Raw genomic sequence first — 12,058 nt, forward strand, 5'->3', positions numbered from 1 at the left:
TTTGCAACATTGACCTAGGGTTGAGGTCAGGCTGAGCGGGAAGACACTATAGGAAAAGACCTAAAGAAGGCTAAAATAGCGGGCAGGAAACAAGACCTGAGGCTGCTTTGAGAACAACGAAGCCAGTCACAAGCCAGTCACAAGCCAAACATGATATTTGAGAGGCTGGCTGCCTCCACACAACCTCCTCTGCCCTCTGGCTCGCCATTGTCTGGTGGCAGCTCTCCGTAGGCATGCTGCTGGTAGAGCAGTACTGCTTTTAGAGGGGGGCTTGAGTGATGGTAAGAAGGGGGGCTTCAAGAATGCAAGAGGGAAAGTTATGCCGTTTTTAGCGGGGGGCGGCATAGGGGAAAGCACTAAAGGCTATGCAAAAAACAATAATTATTCAAACCCAGGAAAGCACAGACACACTGGGTTGATGACGGGAATCAGTGCCCGGTGGGAATTCAGCTTGCGGTGCTGGAGCGGGGTCCCTCCCTGCTGCCGCCGAGGCTGCCAGCGCGGAGGCCGGACGGTGCCCACCGAGGGCTACGGCCGGAGTCCCGCTAGACGTGGCCGCGCTGCCCGCCTGTTCCCTATCCTTTTCCCCTGCGGAGTCCCGAAACCGCCGGAGCAGAGCGCCGGGAAGCCGAGCCGCGCCCCCCAGCGCGGGGGGACGGGACGGGAGAGGAAAGGGAGGATTCCGCTTTGTCCCCTCCTGTTTCTGCCTCGTCCCCTCCTCTGCTCGCTCCGCCCGAGGCCGGCCGGCGGGGCGCGGGGCCGGGTGGGGGAGCGGCTCTCCGGCCCCGCCGCTGCCGCCGCATCCCCGCCGCAGCGGAAGCCGCACCCCCGCCGCCGGGGCCGGCCGGGCGCAGCCCCCCGGCGCATCCCGCCCCCGCCGGGCCCCTGATTGGCGCCGGCGGGCTCGGCTCCCCCCCGCGCCCCGCTCCCCGTCCCGCCGCCGCCATGAACCCGCTCTTCGGCCCCAACCTCTTCCTCCTGCCGCAGGAGCAGCAGGGGCTGCCGGGCTCCGAGCTGCCGCCGCCGCCCGCCCCGCGCCCCGCCGAGCCCCTGGCGGGGGACCTGGCCGCCCCACCGCCCCCCGGCCCCTTCCCCGCACCGCCCGCCGCCATGGCCCTCCGCAACGACCTGGGCTCCAACATCAGCGTCCTGAAGACGCTGAACCTGCGGTTCCGCTGCTTCCTGGCCAAGGTCCATGAGCTGGAGCGGCGCAACCGGCAGCTGGAGAAGCAGCTGCAGCAAGCTCTGGAGGAGGGGGGCGGCGGCGGGGGGAGCCGGGGCCGCGGACCCCCGCGCCGCGACCAGGCGGTGCAAACCGGCTTTGTGGGCCCCATCCGCACCCTGGGGCTGGGGCTTGGGCTTGGGCTGTCGCCGGCCCGGGCGCTGGGTTCCCCCGGCTGCCGCCTCAGCGCCCCCGCCCAGCCGTCTCCTCCCTTCTCGGCCGCCTCCCGCTTCATGCCCGGCACCATCTGGTCCTTCTCGCAAGCCCGGCGGCTGGGCCCGGGACCGGAGACCACCCTAGTGCAGGGACCGGGGGTCTCCTGGGTCCACCCGGACGGGGTTGGCGTGCAGATCGACACCATCACCCCGGAGATCCGGGCCCTCTACAACGTGCTGGCCAAGGTGAAGAGGGAGCGCGACGAGTACAAGCGCAGGTGAGAAGGGGCGGCGGGAGCCAGGGGGATGGACTCGTGTTCCCCGTGGGACCGTAACCATCGCTGGAGAAGCTGCAGGGCTCCGTACAACGGGTACTGGTGCGGGAGAAGCAGGCAGGAGTGAAGAGGCAGCCCTGGTCTGACTGCCTGTGAGTGTGGGCTCCAGGCAGCAGTTTGAGGTGAGGGAGCATGTAAGGCAAAAATGTGGACTCCTGAAAGCATCTGCCTATGCCTGGGTCTCCTCACTTGCCTCCTGGTGGTTGAACCCCCGTGGGATGCTCACTGTGCCTTTTTCAATCTTATCAACCTGGTGCAAGGGACTAGAAATGCCTTTCCAAGTGGGGAAGAAATAACATGACTCCAGGAGCAGCGTTTTAAAAGGGAGGGGATCTGGAAACACTCGGGAAGGAGGAGCAGCAAGAAAGTAGGTGAGGAAGGTGGATGTGCCGGGTAGGTTGGAAAAGGCTGCTGGGAGGAGAATGGTGCTCTGGGTATGTTAGATGGCACTGAGAAGCCCCTCAGCAGGATGACTGACACTCCAGGCCCATTCCCTCCCTAGTGGTCTCCCAGCTGGTGCCTCAACAGGAGCAAACTGTGCAGGAGCACCCTACTCCTCTGGGGCTTTCCTCCCAACCCAAAATAGCTGTGGCTTGGCATGTGCCTGGGAGAAGGGCGAAGCAGAATGCAAAGCTAATCTCTTGGCTGGTTCTTCTTTCCCATGTGGGGCAGTCGCTGGTCTCGCATCGCACTGGCGGCGCTTTTGTTTTAAGCCAGTTTCCGAGGCTGCTCCCGGATCTGTACATAGGTTGAGGTTGGACAGGGGGCTGGTGTCGCTGGATCAGGATGCAGGGCAAGGAACGGGGCTGCGTGACACCGCCACTGGCAACTGACACCACCCTAGTGACTGTTTGTTTTGTTTTTTTTTTCCCAAAAGTCACTTTATGATGCTTTAGAAGCACTTAGAAAGTAACTGATTATGTACCCCAAAGGGGCAAAAGAGTGTACTCTAGCCACAGGGGCCGTGCCACTGACCTGGTGGGCTCTGGTGCCAAGATCAAGGTTGGGAATCCAATATGACACCTTATGTTTTTGGCTTTATAAGGCCAAGTTGAGCAGACTTGCCTGTCAGATGCTCTGAATGCACTGGGCAAGGCACATGGAAAGGAGGAGTTGACATCTCTTCTTTCCCACCGACTGCTGCATGTACCTAAAGACTTTTATTATTAAGCCAGGGGTCAGGCTCCTTCTTCAGGGTTGGGCCTCCTTGCCTTGTGTTCAGCTCAGATATCGAGTAGCTGGAGGCACCTTATTTGGTACAGGGGGCTCAAGCCTCACCTATTCAAAGCAGGTCAGTCAGTGGGGAACAAGTTAGCTTTGTTGCTGCTCTAACTTTGGGATAGAGGAGAGCTTTTGGGGGTTGTCTTGCTCTGGCAAGCGGACTTTGGGGAAGGCTGCAGGGGGGTGATGATGGAGGGAGCGGGCACCCTGGGGGCAGGCAGGGGGACACCATGAGCTGCTGTGGGCCAATGTTGTTGATGGGATCTATTTTTGGACTGTGTTACCAGGAGCTGGGGAAAAGCAGACCCCACCCCCAGACCCTTTCCAGCACCGGAACTTTCTGACGGGTGCAGCCAGGTCCCAAACAGGGGAATGGGACAGGAGGATCCCGTTTCCACACCCTTCCCCATGCTGAGGGCAGATACCGACATCCCCCAGCAGCGACTTCCCTGCTATGGCAGGCTCTGATCTGCTGTGGGGACAGTGTGGCTGGTGTCATCCCTTTGCCACCTGCCTGGGGGCAGAGGGAAGAGATTATGTTACCAGAGGACTTCCCAGTTCTCTGGCCCACAGCTTGGGTGCCTGAGCTTGTGCTTTTTTCAGGGCAGCATTGCCACTATGCACCCCATAGTGCTCAGAGCAGTGCAGCAGGAAATGTGCCAGGCCTGAAATTCAAGTCTGGGCTCTAGGAGGGGTGAAGGGGCAATAGTGCAGGACAAGAAGAGATGCAGCAGCAGGAGAGAGGCTCACAGGAGCCCTACTTGGGAGAGCAGACTGAGGCTAGGTGGTCTGTGGGGGGCAAAGGGTGCCTGTGAGTATCATGCAGACCCACCAAGTGCTGGGGATCTGAGAGTTTCATCAGGTTTGTGCTGTCTGCTACATCTGTATTCCCAAGTAGTTTTTATCTTGGATGCTGCAAGGACATACTGGAGGTGTGGGTTGAGTAGTGTTACAGCACAGTGTGTTAGAGTCACAGAATGGTTTGGGTTGGAAGGGATCTTCAAGTCCCTGCTGTGAGGTTTCATTAGATCAGGTTGCTCAAAGCCCTGACCTTGAACACTTCCAATGATGGGGCATCCACAACTTCTCTGGGCAACCTGCTCCAGTATCACACCACCCTCAAACTAAAAATATTCTTCTTTATGTCCAATGTAAATCTGTTGTCTTTCGGTTTAAAACCTTTGCCCCTTGTCCTGTCATGACAGGCCCTGGTAAAAAGTCTCTCTCCATCTTTCTTATAAGCCTCCTTTCTATATTGAAAGGCCACAAGAAGGTCTTTTGTTGTTGTAATTGCCCTCCAAGGAGGTGTGCAGGGTGTCAGGGCATTCACCATTAAGACTGAAGTTCAAACATGGTGAGAGTGGAAAACATGCAGCTTCAAGCCCCAAGCAGCCCAAAGGGTGCCCCGCAGCACCGGTGTGCACTAGCTGTGCAGCACAGGGTAAGGCACCCCAGTGCCTTTTGCATTGAACAGGATTTTTAAAGATGTAGGGGGCTGTTTATTTTGCTAAGTGAACTTCTTGAGGTGCCATACCTGGAGGAGGGACAGCACTGCATCTGATCACCTCCCCAGCTTGGGGAGGGCTCGCTTGTCACTGGCAAGGAGATGGCCGGGTCTGTTTGCTGCTGGGACCCTCCTGTCCTCACTCTCTACCTTCTCCTGTATTTCAGCCTTTGGGCAGGTCGCTGCCTTGCAGCAGTGCAGGGAGGACGTGAGCCTCCCCTTGGCGTGCGCCAGTGGCCATGGGGTTGTGTGGGGCAGCCTTGCTTCCAGCCGGCAGCGACCTGGCAGCGGCTGCGGCCGTGCAGGGCTGCGGGCACAGTGCTGCAGGCGGGTTATTATTAGGAGTGGTGCATTGCAGGAGGGAGCAGGGAAGAAGGAGCCAGGCAGGAGGTGATCGGGAGAGAGGCTTGTAAGGGATGGGTGTGCAGATTTGTTGCTTGTGGGGCAAATCGCTGTTGCCTCCTGCCTTTAAATTGGCGTCTGCCTGATTCACACACATCTTCTGTAAGACTCGTGTGAAATGAATTCTTCCAAGGATTTGCAGCTGTGCTTTACTTCCCCAGTAAGTCCGAGCTATATAGAGACCCGGAGGGAGGCGGGGACCAAAAAAGAGAGAGGAAGTGCCACGCTGAGAAAGATGCTGACAATTTTTTCATGTGATGGAAGGCGTTTTTATCCCCGGGGAGGGACGCTTTGTTTGAACAGTTCCCATATAAGGGCAGTTCTACGTTTTAACTTTCTCCTTCCCTCTTTCTTCATCTTCCTCTTCCCCTAAAGGGATGGGAACCCCCTTTGACTCCCTTTCTGTAGCTGCGGGATGGAGCCAACACCAGCACGAGGACTGCACACTTTCTCCTTGTTTGAGTAAGCAGCAGCGTTGCCAGCCTTAAGAACTTGGAAATTCATAAGGCGGGACTCTCCTATGTCACCAGATTGTCCTGATACCCCAAGATAACAAGTGTGAGGGCTTTTCATATGCTTTCTGGTCTCCTAGAACTTAGGATTTATTTTTCGAACTTGATGTAAGCGAGACATTTTTCATGTCCTCATGCAGGATTGCAGTGCCTGTGTCATTGCTTGAAAGCATTAAATAGAAATTGGAGATCACAACACCAGGCAGGGCCCATCTCTGGTTGCTTTCCCAGAGAAATCCTGCTTTCTCAGAGAAATCTGGCTCTCCCAGAAGAGCCAGGAGCTGGGTAAGAATGCAGCAGCCCTGCCCTGTTCCGCATCGCAGAGCATGCCAACCCGTCTGCTCTATGGGATGGTCATTTAGCAAAGAGCAGTACAGCCTGGTGGCCTCCCAACAGACTGTGGATGGAGCCAACACCGCAGCATGGCCCAAAATGATGATCTCATGCAGTGAAACACAATATAATAATTGCTAGGCGATGTGTCTTTGTATAGCAAGGCTGGGCACCTTGCAGCTCAGTCTTGCAAAGCTGCAGAGCCTGATACAGTACCCACTGGCCAACCTGGCATAAATTGGAACAATCCATCCTGTTTCCTTGTAGGATGAAACAGTGTTATTTAATCAAGCATGTTATGTGGCAGTACTGCCAAGGAGACTTGTGCCCCTGCCCAGGTAGCTTGGCCCAGTGCAGGGCAGCCCCCTGCACTGGTACAGGCAGAAGATCACATCATGAAACACATCATAGCCACTCACACTGTAACATGGTTTGGTATTAGGTTGGGGTTTTGTGCTTCTGGACAGCCTGAACTGCAAGACTGCAGACACACAAATGTGGTCACAAATATGACGCAGGTGATTCTGCCTCTCTGCTCTGGTGAGACCCCACCTGCAACACTGCATCCAGCTCTGGAGCCCTCAGCACAAGAAAGATGTGGACCTGCTGGAGATAGGCCAGTGGAGAGTCATGAAAATGATCAGAGGGCTGGAACAGCTCTGCTGAGAAGGCAGGCTGAGAGATTTGGGGTTGTTCAGCCTGGAGAAGAGAAGGCTCCAGGGAGACCTTATTGCAGCTGTTCAATATAAAGGGGGCTTACAAGAAAGATGGGGATAGACTTTTTAGCAGGGCTTGTTGTGATAGGACAAGGGGTAATGGTTTAAAACTAAAGGAGGGGAGAGTCAGGTGAGACAGGAGGAAGAAATTTTTTACAATGAGGGTGGTGAAGCAGTGGCACACGTTGCCCATGAGAGGTGGTAGATACCCCATCCCTGGAGACATTCCAGGCCAGGCTGGATGGGGCTCTGAGCAACCTGATCTAGTTGAATATGTCCCTGCTCATTGCAGGGGGCTGGACTAGATGACCTTTGAAGGTCCCTTCCAACCCAAACTATTCTATGATTCCATGATTCTGTGTTTTTATATGATGCAGGTGGGGGCAGCTGTCCAATGTCTGCAACCCTGTTCTTGAGTGTGGGAGCTGAACAGAATGTGACCTGAGGCCAAGGGGTTTGGGAGTAGATGGAGAGGCCAGTGGGCTACATCGGGCCACGGGCCAGCACCAGCATGGCAGGCCATGTAGTGCAGCTGCTAAACAGAGCCTGCAGTTGGTGTCCCCAGCTTCCCTGTTGTGGAGCAGGCAGCTGTGGGCCAGCCCATGGTAGGGACAACAGAAAGCATGGTGGGGAAGGGGTTCATGGCTGGGTGTGGGTGGGGCTGACAGGCGTTTGGCAGCTGCCGTCGTCTGGAAACAAGCAGAGATGCATTCCTGGGCATGTTGTCCTTCCCACCCCGGTGCCGTCATCACTCCCTCTCAGATAGCTTTGGGGTGAGCAGCTGCTGCTCTGTCCTTTCTGGCAGCCAGCGAGGCGAGGCTGGTGGGATCCGACCAGTGTGTTTGTCTCCCTAGATGGGAAGAGGAGTACACAGTGCGTGTCCAGCTTCAGGACCGGGTGACTGAGCTGCAAGAGGTGAGCATCACTGTCCTCCCTGACCCCTGCACCCCAGCTGCCCCACACTGATTGATGCTGATCTGCACATCTCCCTCTGCCTGGGACAGGAAGCCCAAGAGGCTGAAGCCTGCCAGGAGGAGCTGGCCATGAAGGTGGAGCAGCTCAAGGCAGAACTTGTTGTCTTCAAGGGACTGATGAGCAATGTGAGTCCCTAACCCCTCTCCAGCCCAGCAGCAGCATCCTACCAGAGTGGTGGGGCTGCGTAGAAAAGCAGTTCCTTGATGGGGCACGTCCAGCACAGAGGTGGTCTGGCAGAGTTGGTCCAGGGTGCAGTCGTGCAGCATGGGGGAGAGCCTGGGGGCTCTGATTGCTGTTTGCATTGCCCAATCTTCCTTCTTTGTCCCCCTTCTGTGGTGCCATGGGTTCAGAACATCACAGAGCTGGACACCAAGATCCAGGAGAAGGCCATGAAGGTGGACATGGACATCTGCCGGCGCATTGACATCACTGCCAAGCTGTGCGACGTGGCGCAGCAGCGGAATTGTGAGGACATGATCAAGATGTTTCAGGTGAGAAGCACCTGCTGCTGCTCCAGGCTCAGCCACTGGTTCTGGGGAGGAGAGTTCCCGAAGGAGGTAGAAGAGACAACACCAGCTCCCTGCTAGGGGAGACGTTTGGTCACCCTCACGCTTACTCCTTGCAGTCCCTCGCTCTCTGCCTCTCTTGGGAGGGCCAGGCAAAAGGGCATGGAGAGGAGGTGGAATGCTCCAGATGTTGCTTTGGGCATCACAAGTCCCCTGAACCTCTTGCTGACCTGTTGTGTTGGGCTCAGGGACCCCTCAGTGATAGGGGAGCAGCTGCAGGAGGGAGATGAGTTGCTTGAGTGTCTGTCTCTAACTCCATCTCTCTCCTTCCCCTTCCCCTCTCCGTCACCTTCTCTCTGTCTCTCTTTTCTATCTCTGTCTCTTCTCTCTTTCTGGATGTTGCTGCCTTTCTGTCTCGCTCTCTTTGTCCCTACAGAAGCAACTGGTTAGTTCCATTCAGTTGAGAAAGCATACAAATTTTAAACTTTCTTTAAATAAGGTCGGATTGTAAATATTGACATATGTCACCTTTTTCAGACTCTGTCTCTTTTTTCCTGTTTCTGTCACTGTGTTTCCCTGTCTGTGGACTGGGGTGGTGGGCAATTTGAGTTTTTCTGCAGTAAAACCACATTGTTTTTTCTCATCAGGTTCATAGATTCCATCTTTAGTTGCTTAGTTTTAATTTTAGAAAATGCTAAAACCATGTTTTATCCATTGCACCATCTTTAACCTGATCATAATGAGCCCATCTCTCTCTCTCTCTCTCTCGCTTTTCTTCCTTTCTTCCTTCCTTTCTTTCTTTCTCTCTCTCTTTCCCTGCCTTTCTGTCCCTCCACCATTCCTTTCCCCTCCATCTCCTCCCAACTACCTGCTCCCGACCTCGGACCCGGCCTCGTTTCTGTAGTCTCTGCACTTGTCTCCCGTTAAGGTCCCAGCCTCGGTGGGGCGGAAGCGGGAGCGCAAGCAGGTCAGTGACGAGGACACCTCGCTGTCGGAGAGCGATGCCTCCCGAAAGCCTGACGAGGAAGAGGAGGACGAGACCACGGCCATGAGTATCAATGAGGAAATGCAGAGGATGTTGAACCAGCTGTGAGTGCGGCTGCTTCACATTTCTGCCACCAGTATTGAGCGAGGCTCTGGCACTGGGCTCCCCACCAGTGCCCAGGATTGGGGTGGGCTGTGGGCCCTGTGCCTGGGGGAGGGTGAAATGGGAGGTGCTGCCATGGGGTACATACACCCTGTGCTCTGTGGTGTAGTGGGACTGACCTCCCAGGAGACCTGAGCCCACCTGTGCAATGGGTGTGAGCTGGTCCAGCTCCCCTCCTCTTGCCCCCCTTCTCGCCTTTCAGGAGTCCCTACCTGAATTTGCTGGGGCTCCTGACCATGAAGCCAGCCCCTTCTCTGTCAGCTCTTGGGTTTGGGCACACTTGTGCTCACCCTGGCCAGACCTCCAAGTGCTGCAGCCCTGTCTGTGACTGGGGCAAGGCTTTCAGCACCGATGGTTTTTCTGCTGGGTGCTGATGTGTTGTTCCCTTGCCCCTAGGAGGGAATATGACTTTGAGGATGACTGTGACAGCCTCACGTGGGAGGAGACAGAAGAAACACTGCTTCTCTGGGAGGACTTCTCTGGATACGCCATTGCAGCTGCAGAGGTGCAGGGGGAGGTAACGGTGGTCAGATCCCCACAGACATCCAGCCCTGCATTGAGACACTTTGGTTCTGCCTGAAACTGGGAAGGTGCTCCCTCAAAGACCAGACCAGCCCTTCCATCCCTTGTAAATCTGTACAGATGCTTCCCCACCACAACCCATCTTCTCTACATGAATACATTACTGCATCCTTATGAAGGTCTCTTTGTTAGACAGACCAGGGACGTGTAGGCTGAAAGATGTGCTGAGGGCACAGCCCGCACATGCAGGGAGAGCTGTAGCCCTCTCATAAAAGGAGACCTTCTCTGGCTGGTGGTCCTTTGCTCAGGCTCTCCAGCCCACCTGGCCACTATGCAGCAGCACTGCCCAAACAGTGACCTCAATGTCTGGCCAAAGCCCTCACTGTCCCACATCTTTGGCTCTCTGCCGTCCCCTGGGGATGTATCATGCTTGGGGACGGTCTGTGCTCTCCAGAGCTTCTGTGCGTTAGCTGGGCTTGTTCTGGGCTGATGTGCTCAGTGCCCAGCATGGAGAATCCTGAGTCTCTACCCTGTGTTGGCAGGGCTGACTTGTGCGTTATTTATACTACATTGCTCTTCTTTCTTCCCCTTTTCCAACTGCTGCTAGTTCTTTCTCTGATTTCTCTCTCTTCTGCCTTTGGTTCCTCATGTTGAATGCTTCTAAACATGCCATCTGCTCTCCTCAACAGCAGGACGACAGTCTGGAGAAGGTGATCAAGGACACAGAGTCGCTGTTCAAGAGCCGCGAGAAGGAGTATCAGGAAACCATCGACCAAATAGAGGTGAGAGGAGGAGGAGGTGAGGAGGACATGGCACAGAAGGATGGGAAGTGAGGGAGTGGGTCTCCAGGGGAGGGAGACACTGTGCTGGAGCAGGTAGTTGATAATGTGGGACAGAAGGCTCGGGCCTGGCCGTGCCCCCTGCCCTGCACTGTGCCCCGGGCTCATCTCTGCGCTGTTTTCCTTGTGCAGCTGGAGCTGGCCACAGCCAAGAACGATATGAACCGACACCTGCATGAGTACATGGAAATGTGCAGCATGAAGCGAGGTTTGGACGTGCAGATGGAAACTTGCCGGCGGCTCATCACCCAGTCTGGGGACAGGTGAGCTTCAGCATGAGGGCTCCCTGGGCAAGGACCAGAGCCAGTGTGGTGGTGGGTGGGAGCTGAAGCACAGGGTAGTAGCCCTGTGCTGCTGTGGTCTGGGGAGAAGAGAGTTCCCGTAGGCTGTTGGACTCGTGGTGACCAGCCTCCATGGTGCCACCTCAGCAGAAGGTGGACTGTGTGCAGGAGTCAGTTTTGATAGGTGAAGCCAGACATCCCCAATGGAGAGAGGGGCTGCTGTTGTGCAGGGATGTTGTGCAAGTCCCCACAGGTGTGTGAAAACAGGGTGGCTCCAGGCTGGGGACCTCGGTGGTTGGCTTTCACTGACCCCTAGCCTCACCTGCCTTGACAGTGTCCTGCTCTGAGCCTGCTCCCTCTTCCACCTCCCCTAGCTTCATGCTCTGGACCTCTTGGCTAGTGTTCTCTGGTACACCCTTTTTGGCACCCGAGGATTCCCATGGACCCACACATGTCTCAAGGGAGTAAGAGGGACGCTTCAGCTTCTCTTCTCCTTGTTCTGGTGCCCACTGCCCACACCAAACTGGGTCCTTTCCCTCCCCTGGCCAGTGCTGTGACTGCTGCCCTTTACTCTTCTCTGCAGAAAGTCTCCTGCCTTCACCCCAGCCTCCAACAGCGAGTCAGCCCCGAACGAGGAGAGCGAGGAGTCCGACCGTGACCCCCCCAGCGATGCTTCCATCAGATAATGAGGGCACGCCCTGCTCCCTTGGACCCCCCTCCTGGCACAGGGGTGCCTGAGCTGCACCTGAGAGAGACTGTCAGGGATGTGGAGCCACTGGTAAACATCTCTTGCCCAGGCTCACTCCTGTTTTGGGGTGCTTGGCAGACCCCATGCCCCCCTGCTGCTGGATATTCTGCACATGGGAATAGCTAGATAGACCTGAGGGCCCTTGCTGGGGCTGCTCAGCCTCCAGCTCCTTCTCTATTCCCTTCCCCTGCTTTGGTTAAACTGTGGTTTGGGCAGGGAGGCTCCAAACCTGCCATGGTGGCATTCTCCAGGACCCCTCCCTGAGCCCCCCAGACCCATCTTGTCCGGTCTCCATCCTGGTACGCTTGACCCACCCCCTGCCCTCCCTGCACCACACGAAGCCGAGCGAGAGCCATACCTCCCTGCAAACTGGACCTGACACTGGTGCCAACTGGACCGAGCCCCGGGCTTTCTCCGTCCTTGCTGCTGGCTGGGCACCCGGCTGGGAGTCCCCATGCCGCACAGGGCACCCCGAGCCCCCCTGCCTCCTCCGAGGTGGGGGCCGAGTCCCGCTCACTGTGCACTTTGCTTTGCCGCATGTTGGCGGCACGCTCACTTTCTGTGTTACGGGGGCGAGGGGTCATTAAATGGGACAGTTTCCTTTTCTACAGCTTCGCCAGGTGTGGGCTCTCCCTGTGCT

The 12,058-nt window shown here is 56.5% G+C and overlaps 1 protein-coding gene across 3 annotated transcripts; it reads left to right on the top strand.

Moving 5' to 3' along the window:
- Nucleotides 1-945: 945 nt before the first annotated feature.
- Nucleotides 946-11,386, top strand: IFFO1 (intermediate filament family orphan 1; the record flags this gene model as incomplete). Of its 3 annotated transcripts, none has more annotated exons than XM_080348349.1 (9): nt 946-1,655; nt 7,255-7,315; nt 7,405-7,500; nt 7,726-7,866; nt 8,786-8,970; nt 9,425-9,551; nt 10,243-10,332; nt 10,522-10,652; nt 11,254-11,386. In XM_080348349.1, the coding sequence occupies 9 exons, from the start codon at nt 946-948 to the stop codon at nt 11,354-11,356; spliced, it is 1,644 nt and encodes a 547-aa protein (XP_080204475.1). In that variant the 3' UTR covers nt 11,357-11,386. The 3 variants fall into 3 exon arrangements, with proteins under 3 accessions (XP_080204475.1, XP_080204474.1, XP_080204476.1); XM_080348348.1 differs by having other exon boundaries at nt 9,425-9,545; nt 10,240-10,332; XM_080348350.1 differs by having other exon boundaries at nt 8,810-8,970; nt 9,425-9,545; nt 10,240-10,332.
- Between the last annotated feature and the right edge of the window lie 672 nt (nt 11,387-12,058).

This window comes from Nesoenas mayeri (assembly GCF_963082525.1).
Source record: "Nesoenas mayeri genome assembly, chromosome: 1".
Lineage (NCBI taxonomy): Eukaryota > Metazoa > Chordata > Aves > Columbiformes > Columbidae > Nesoenas > Nesoenas mayeri.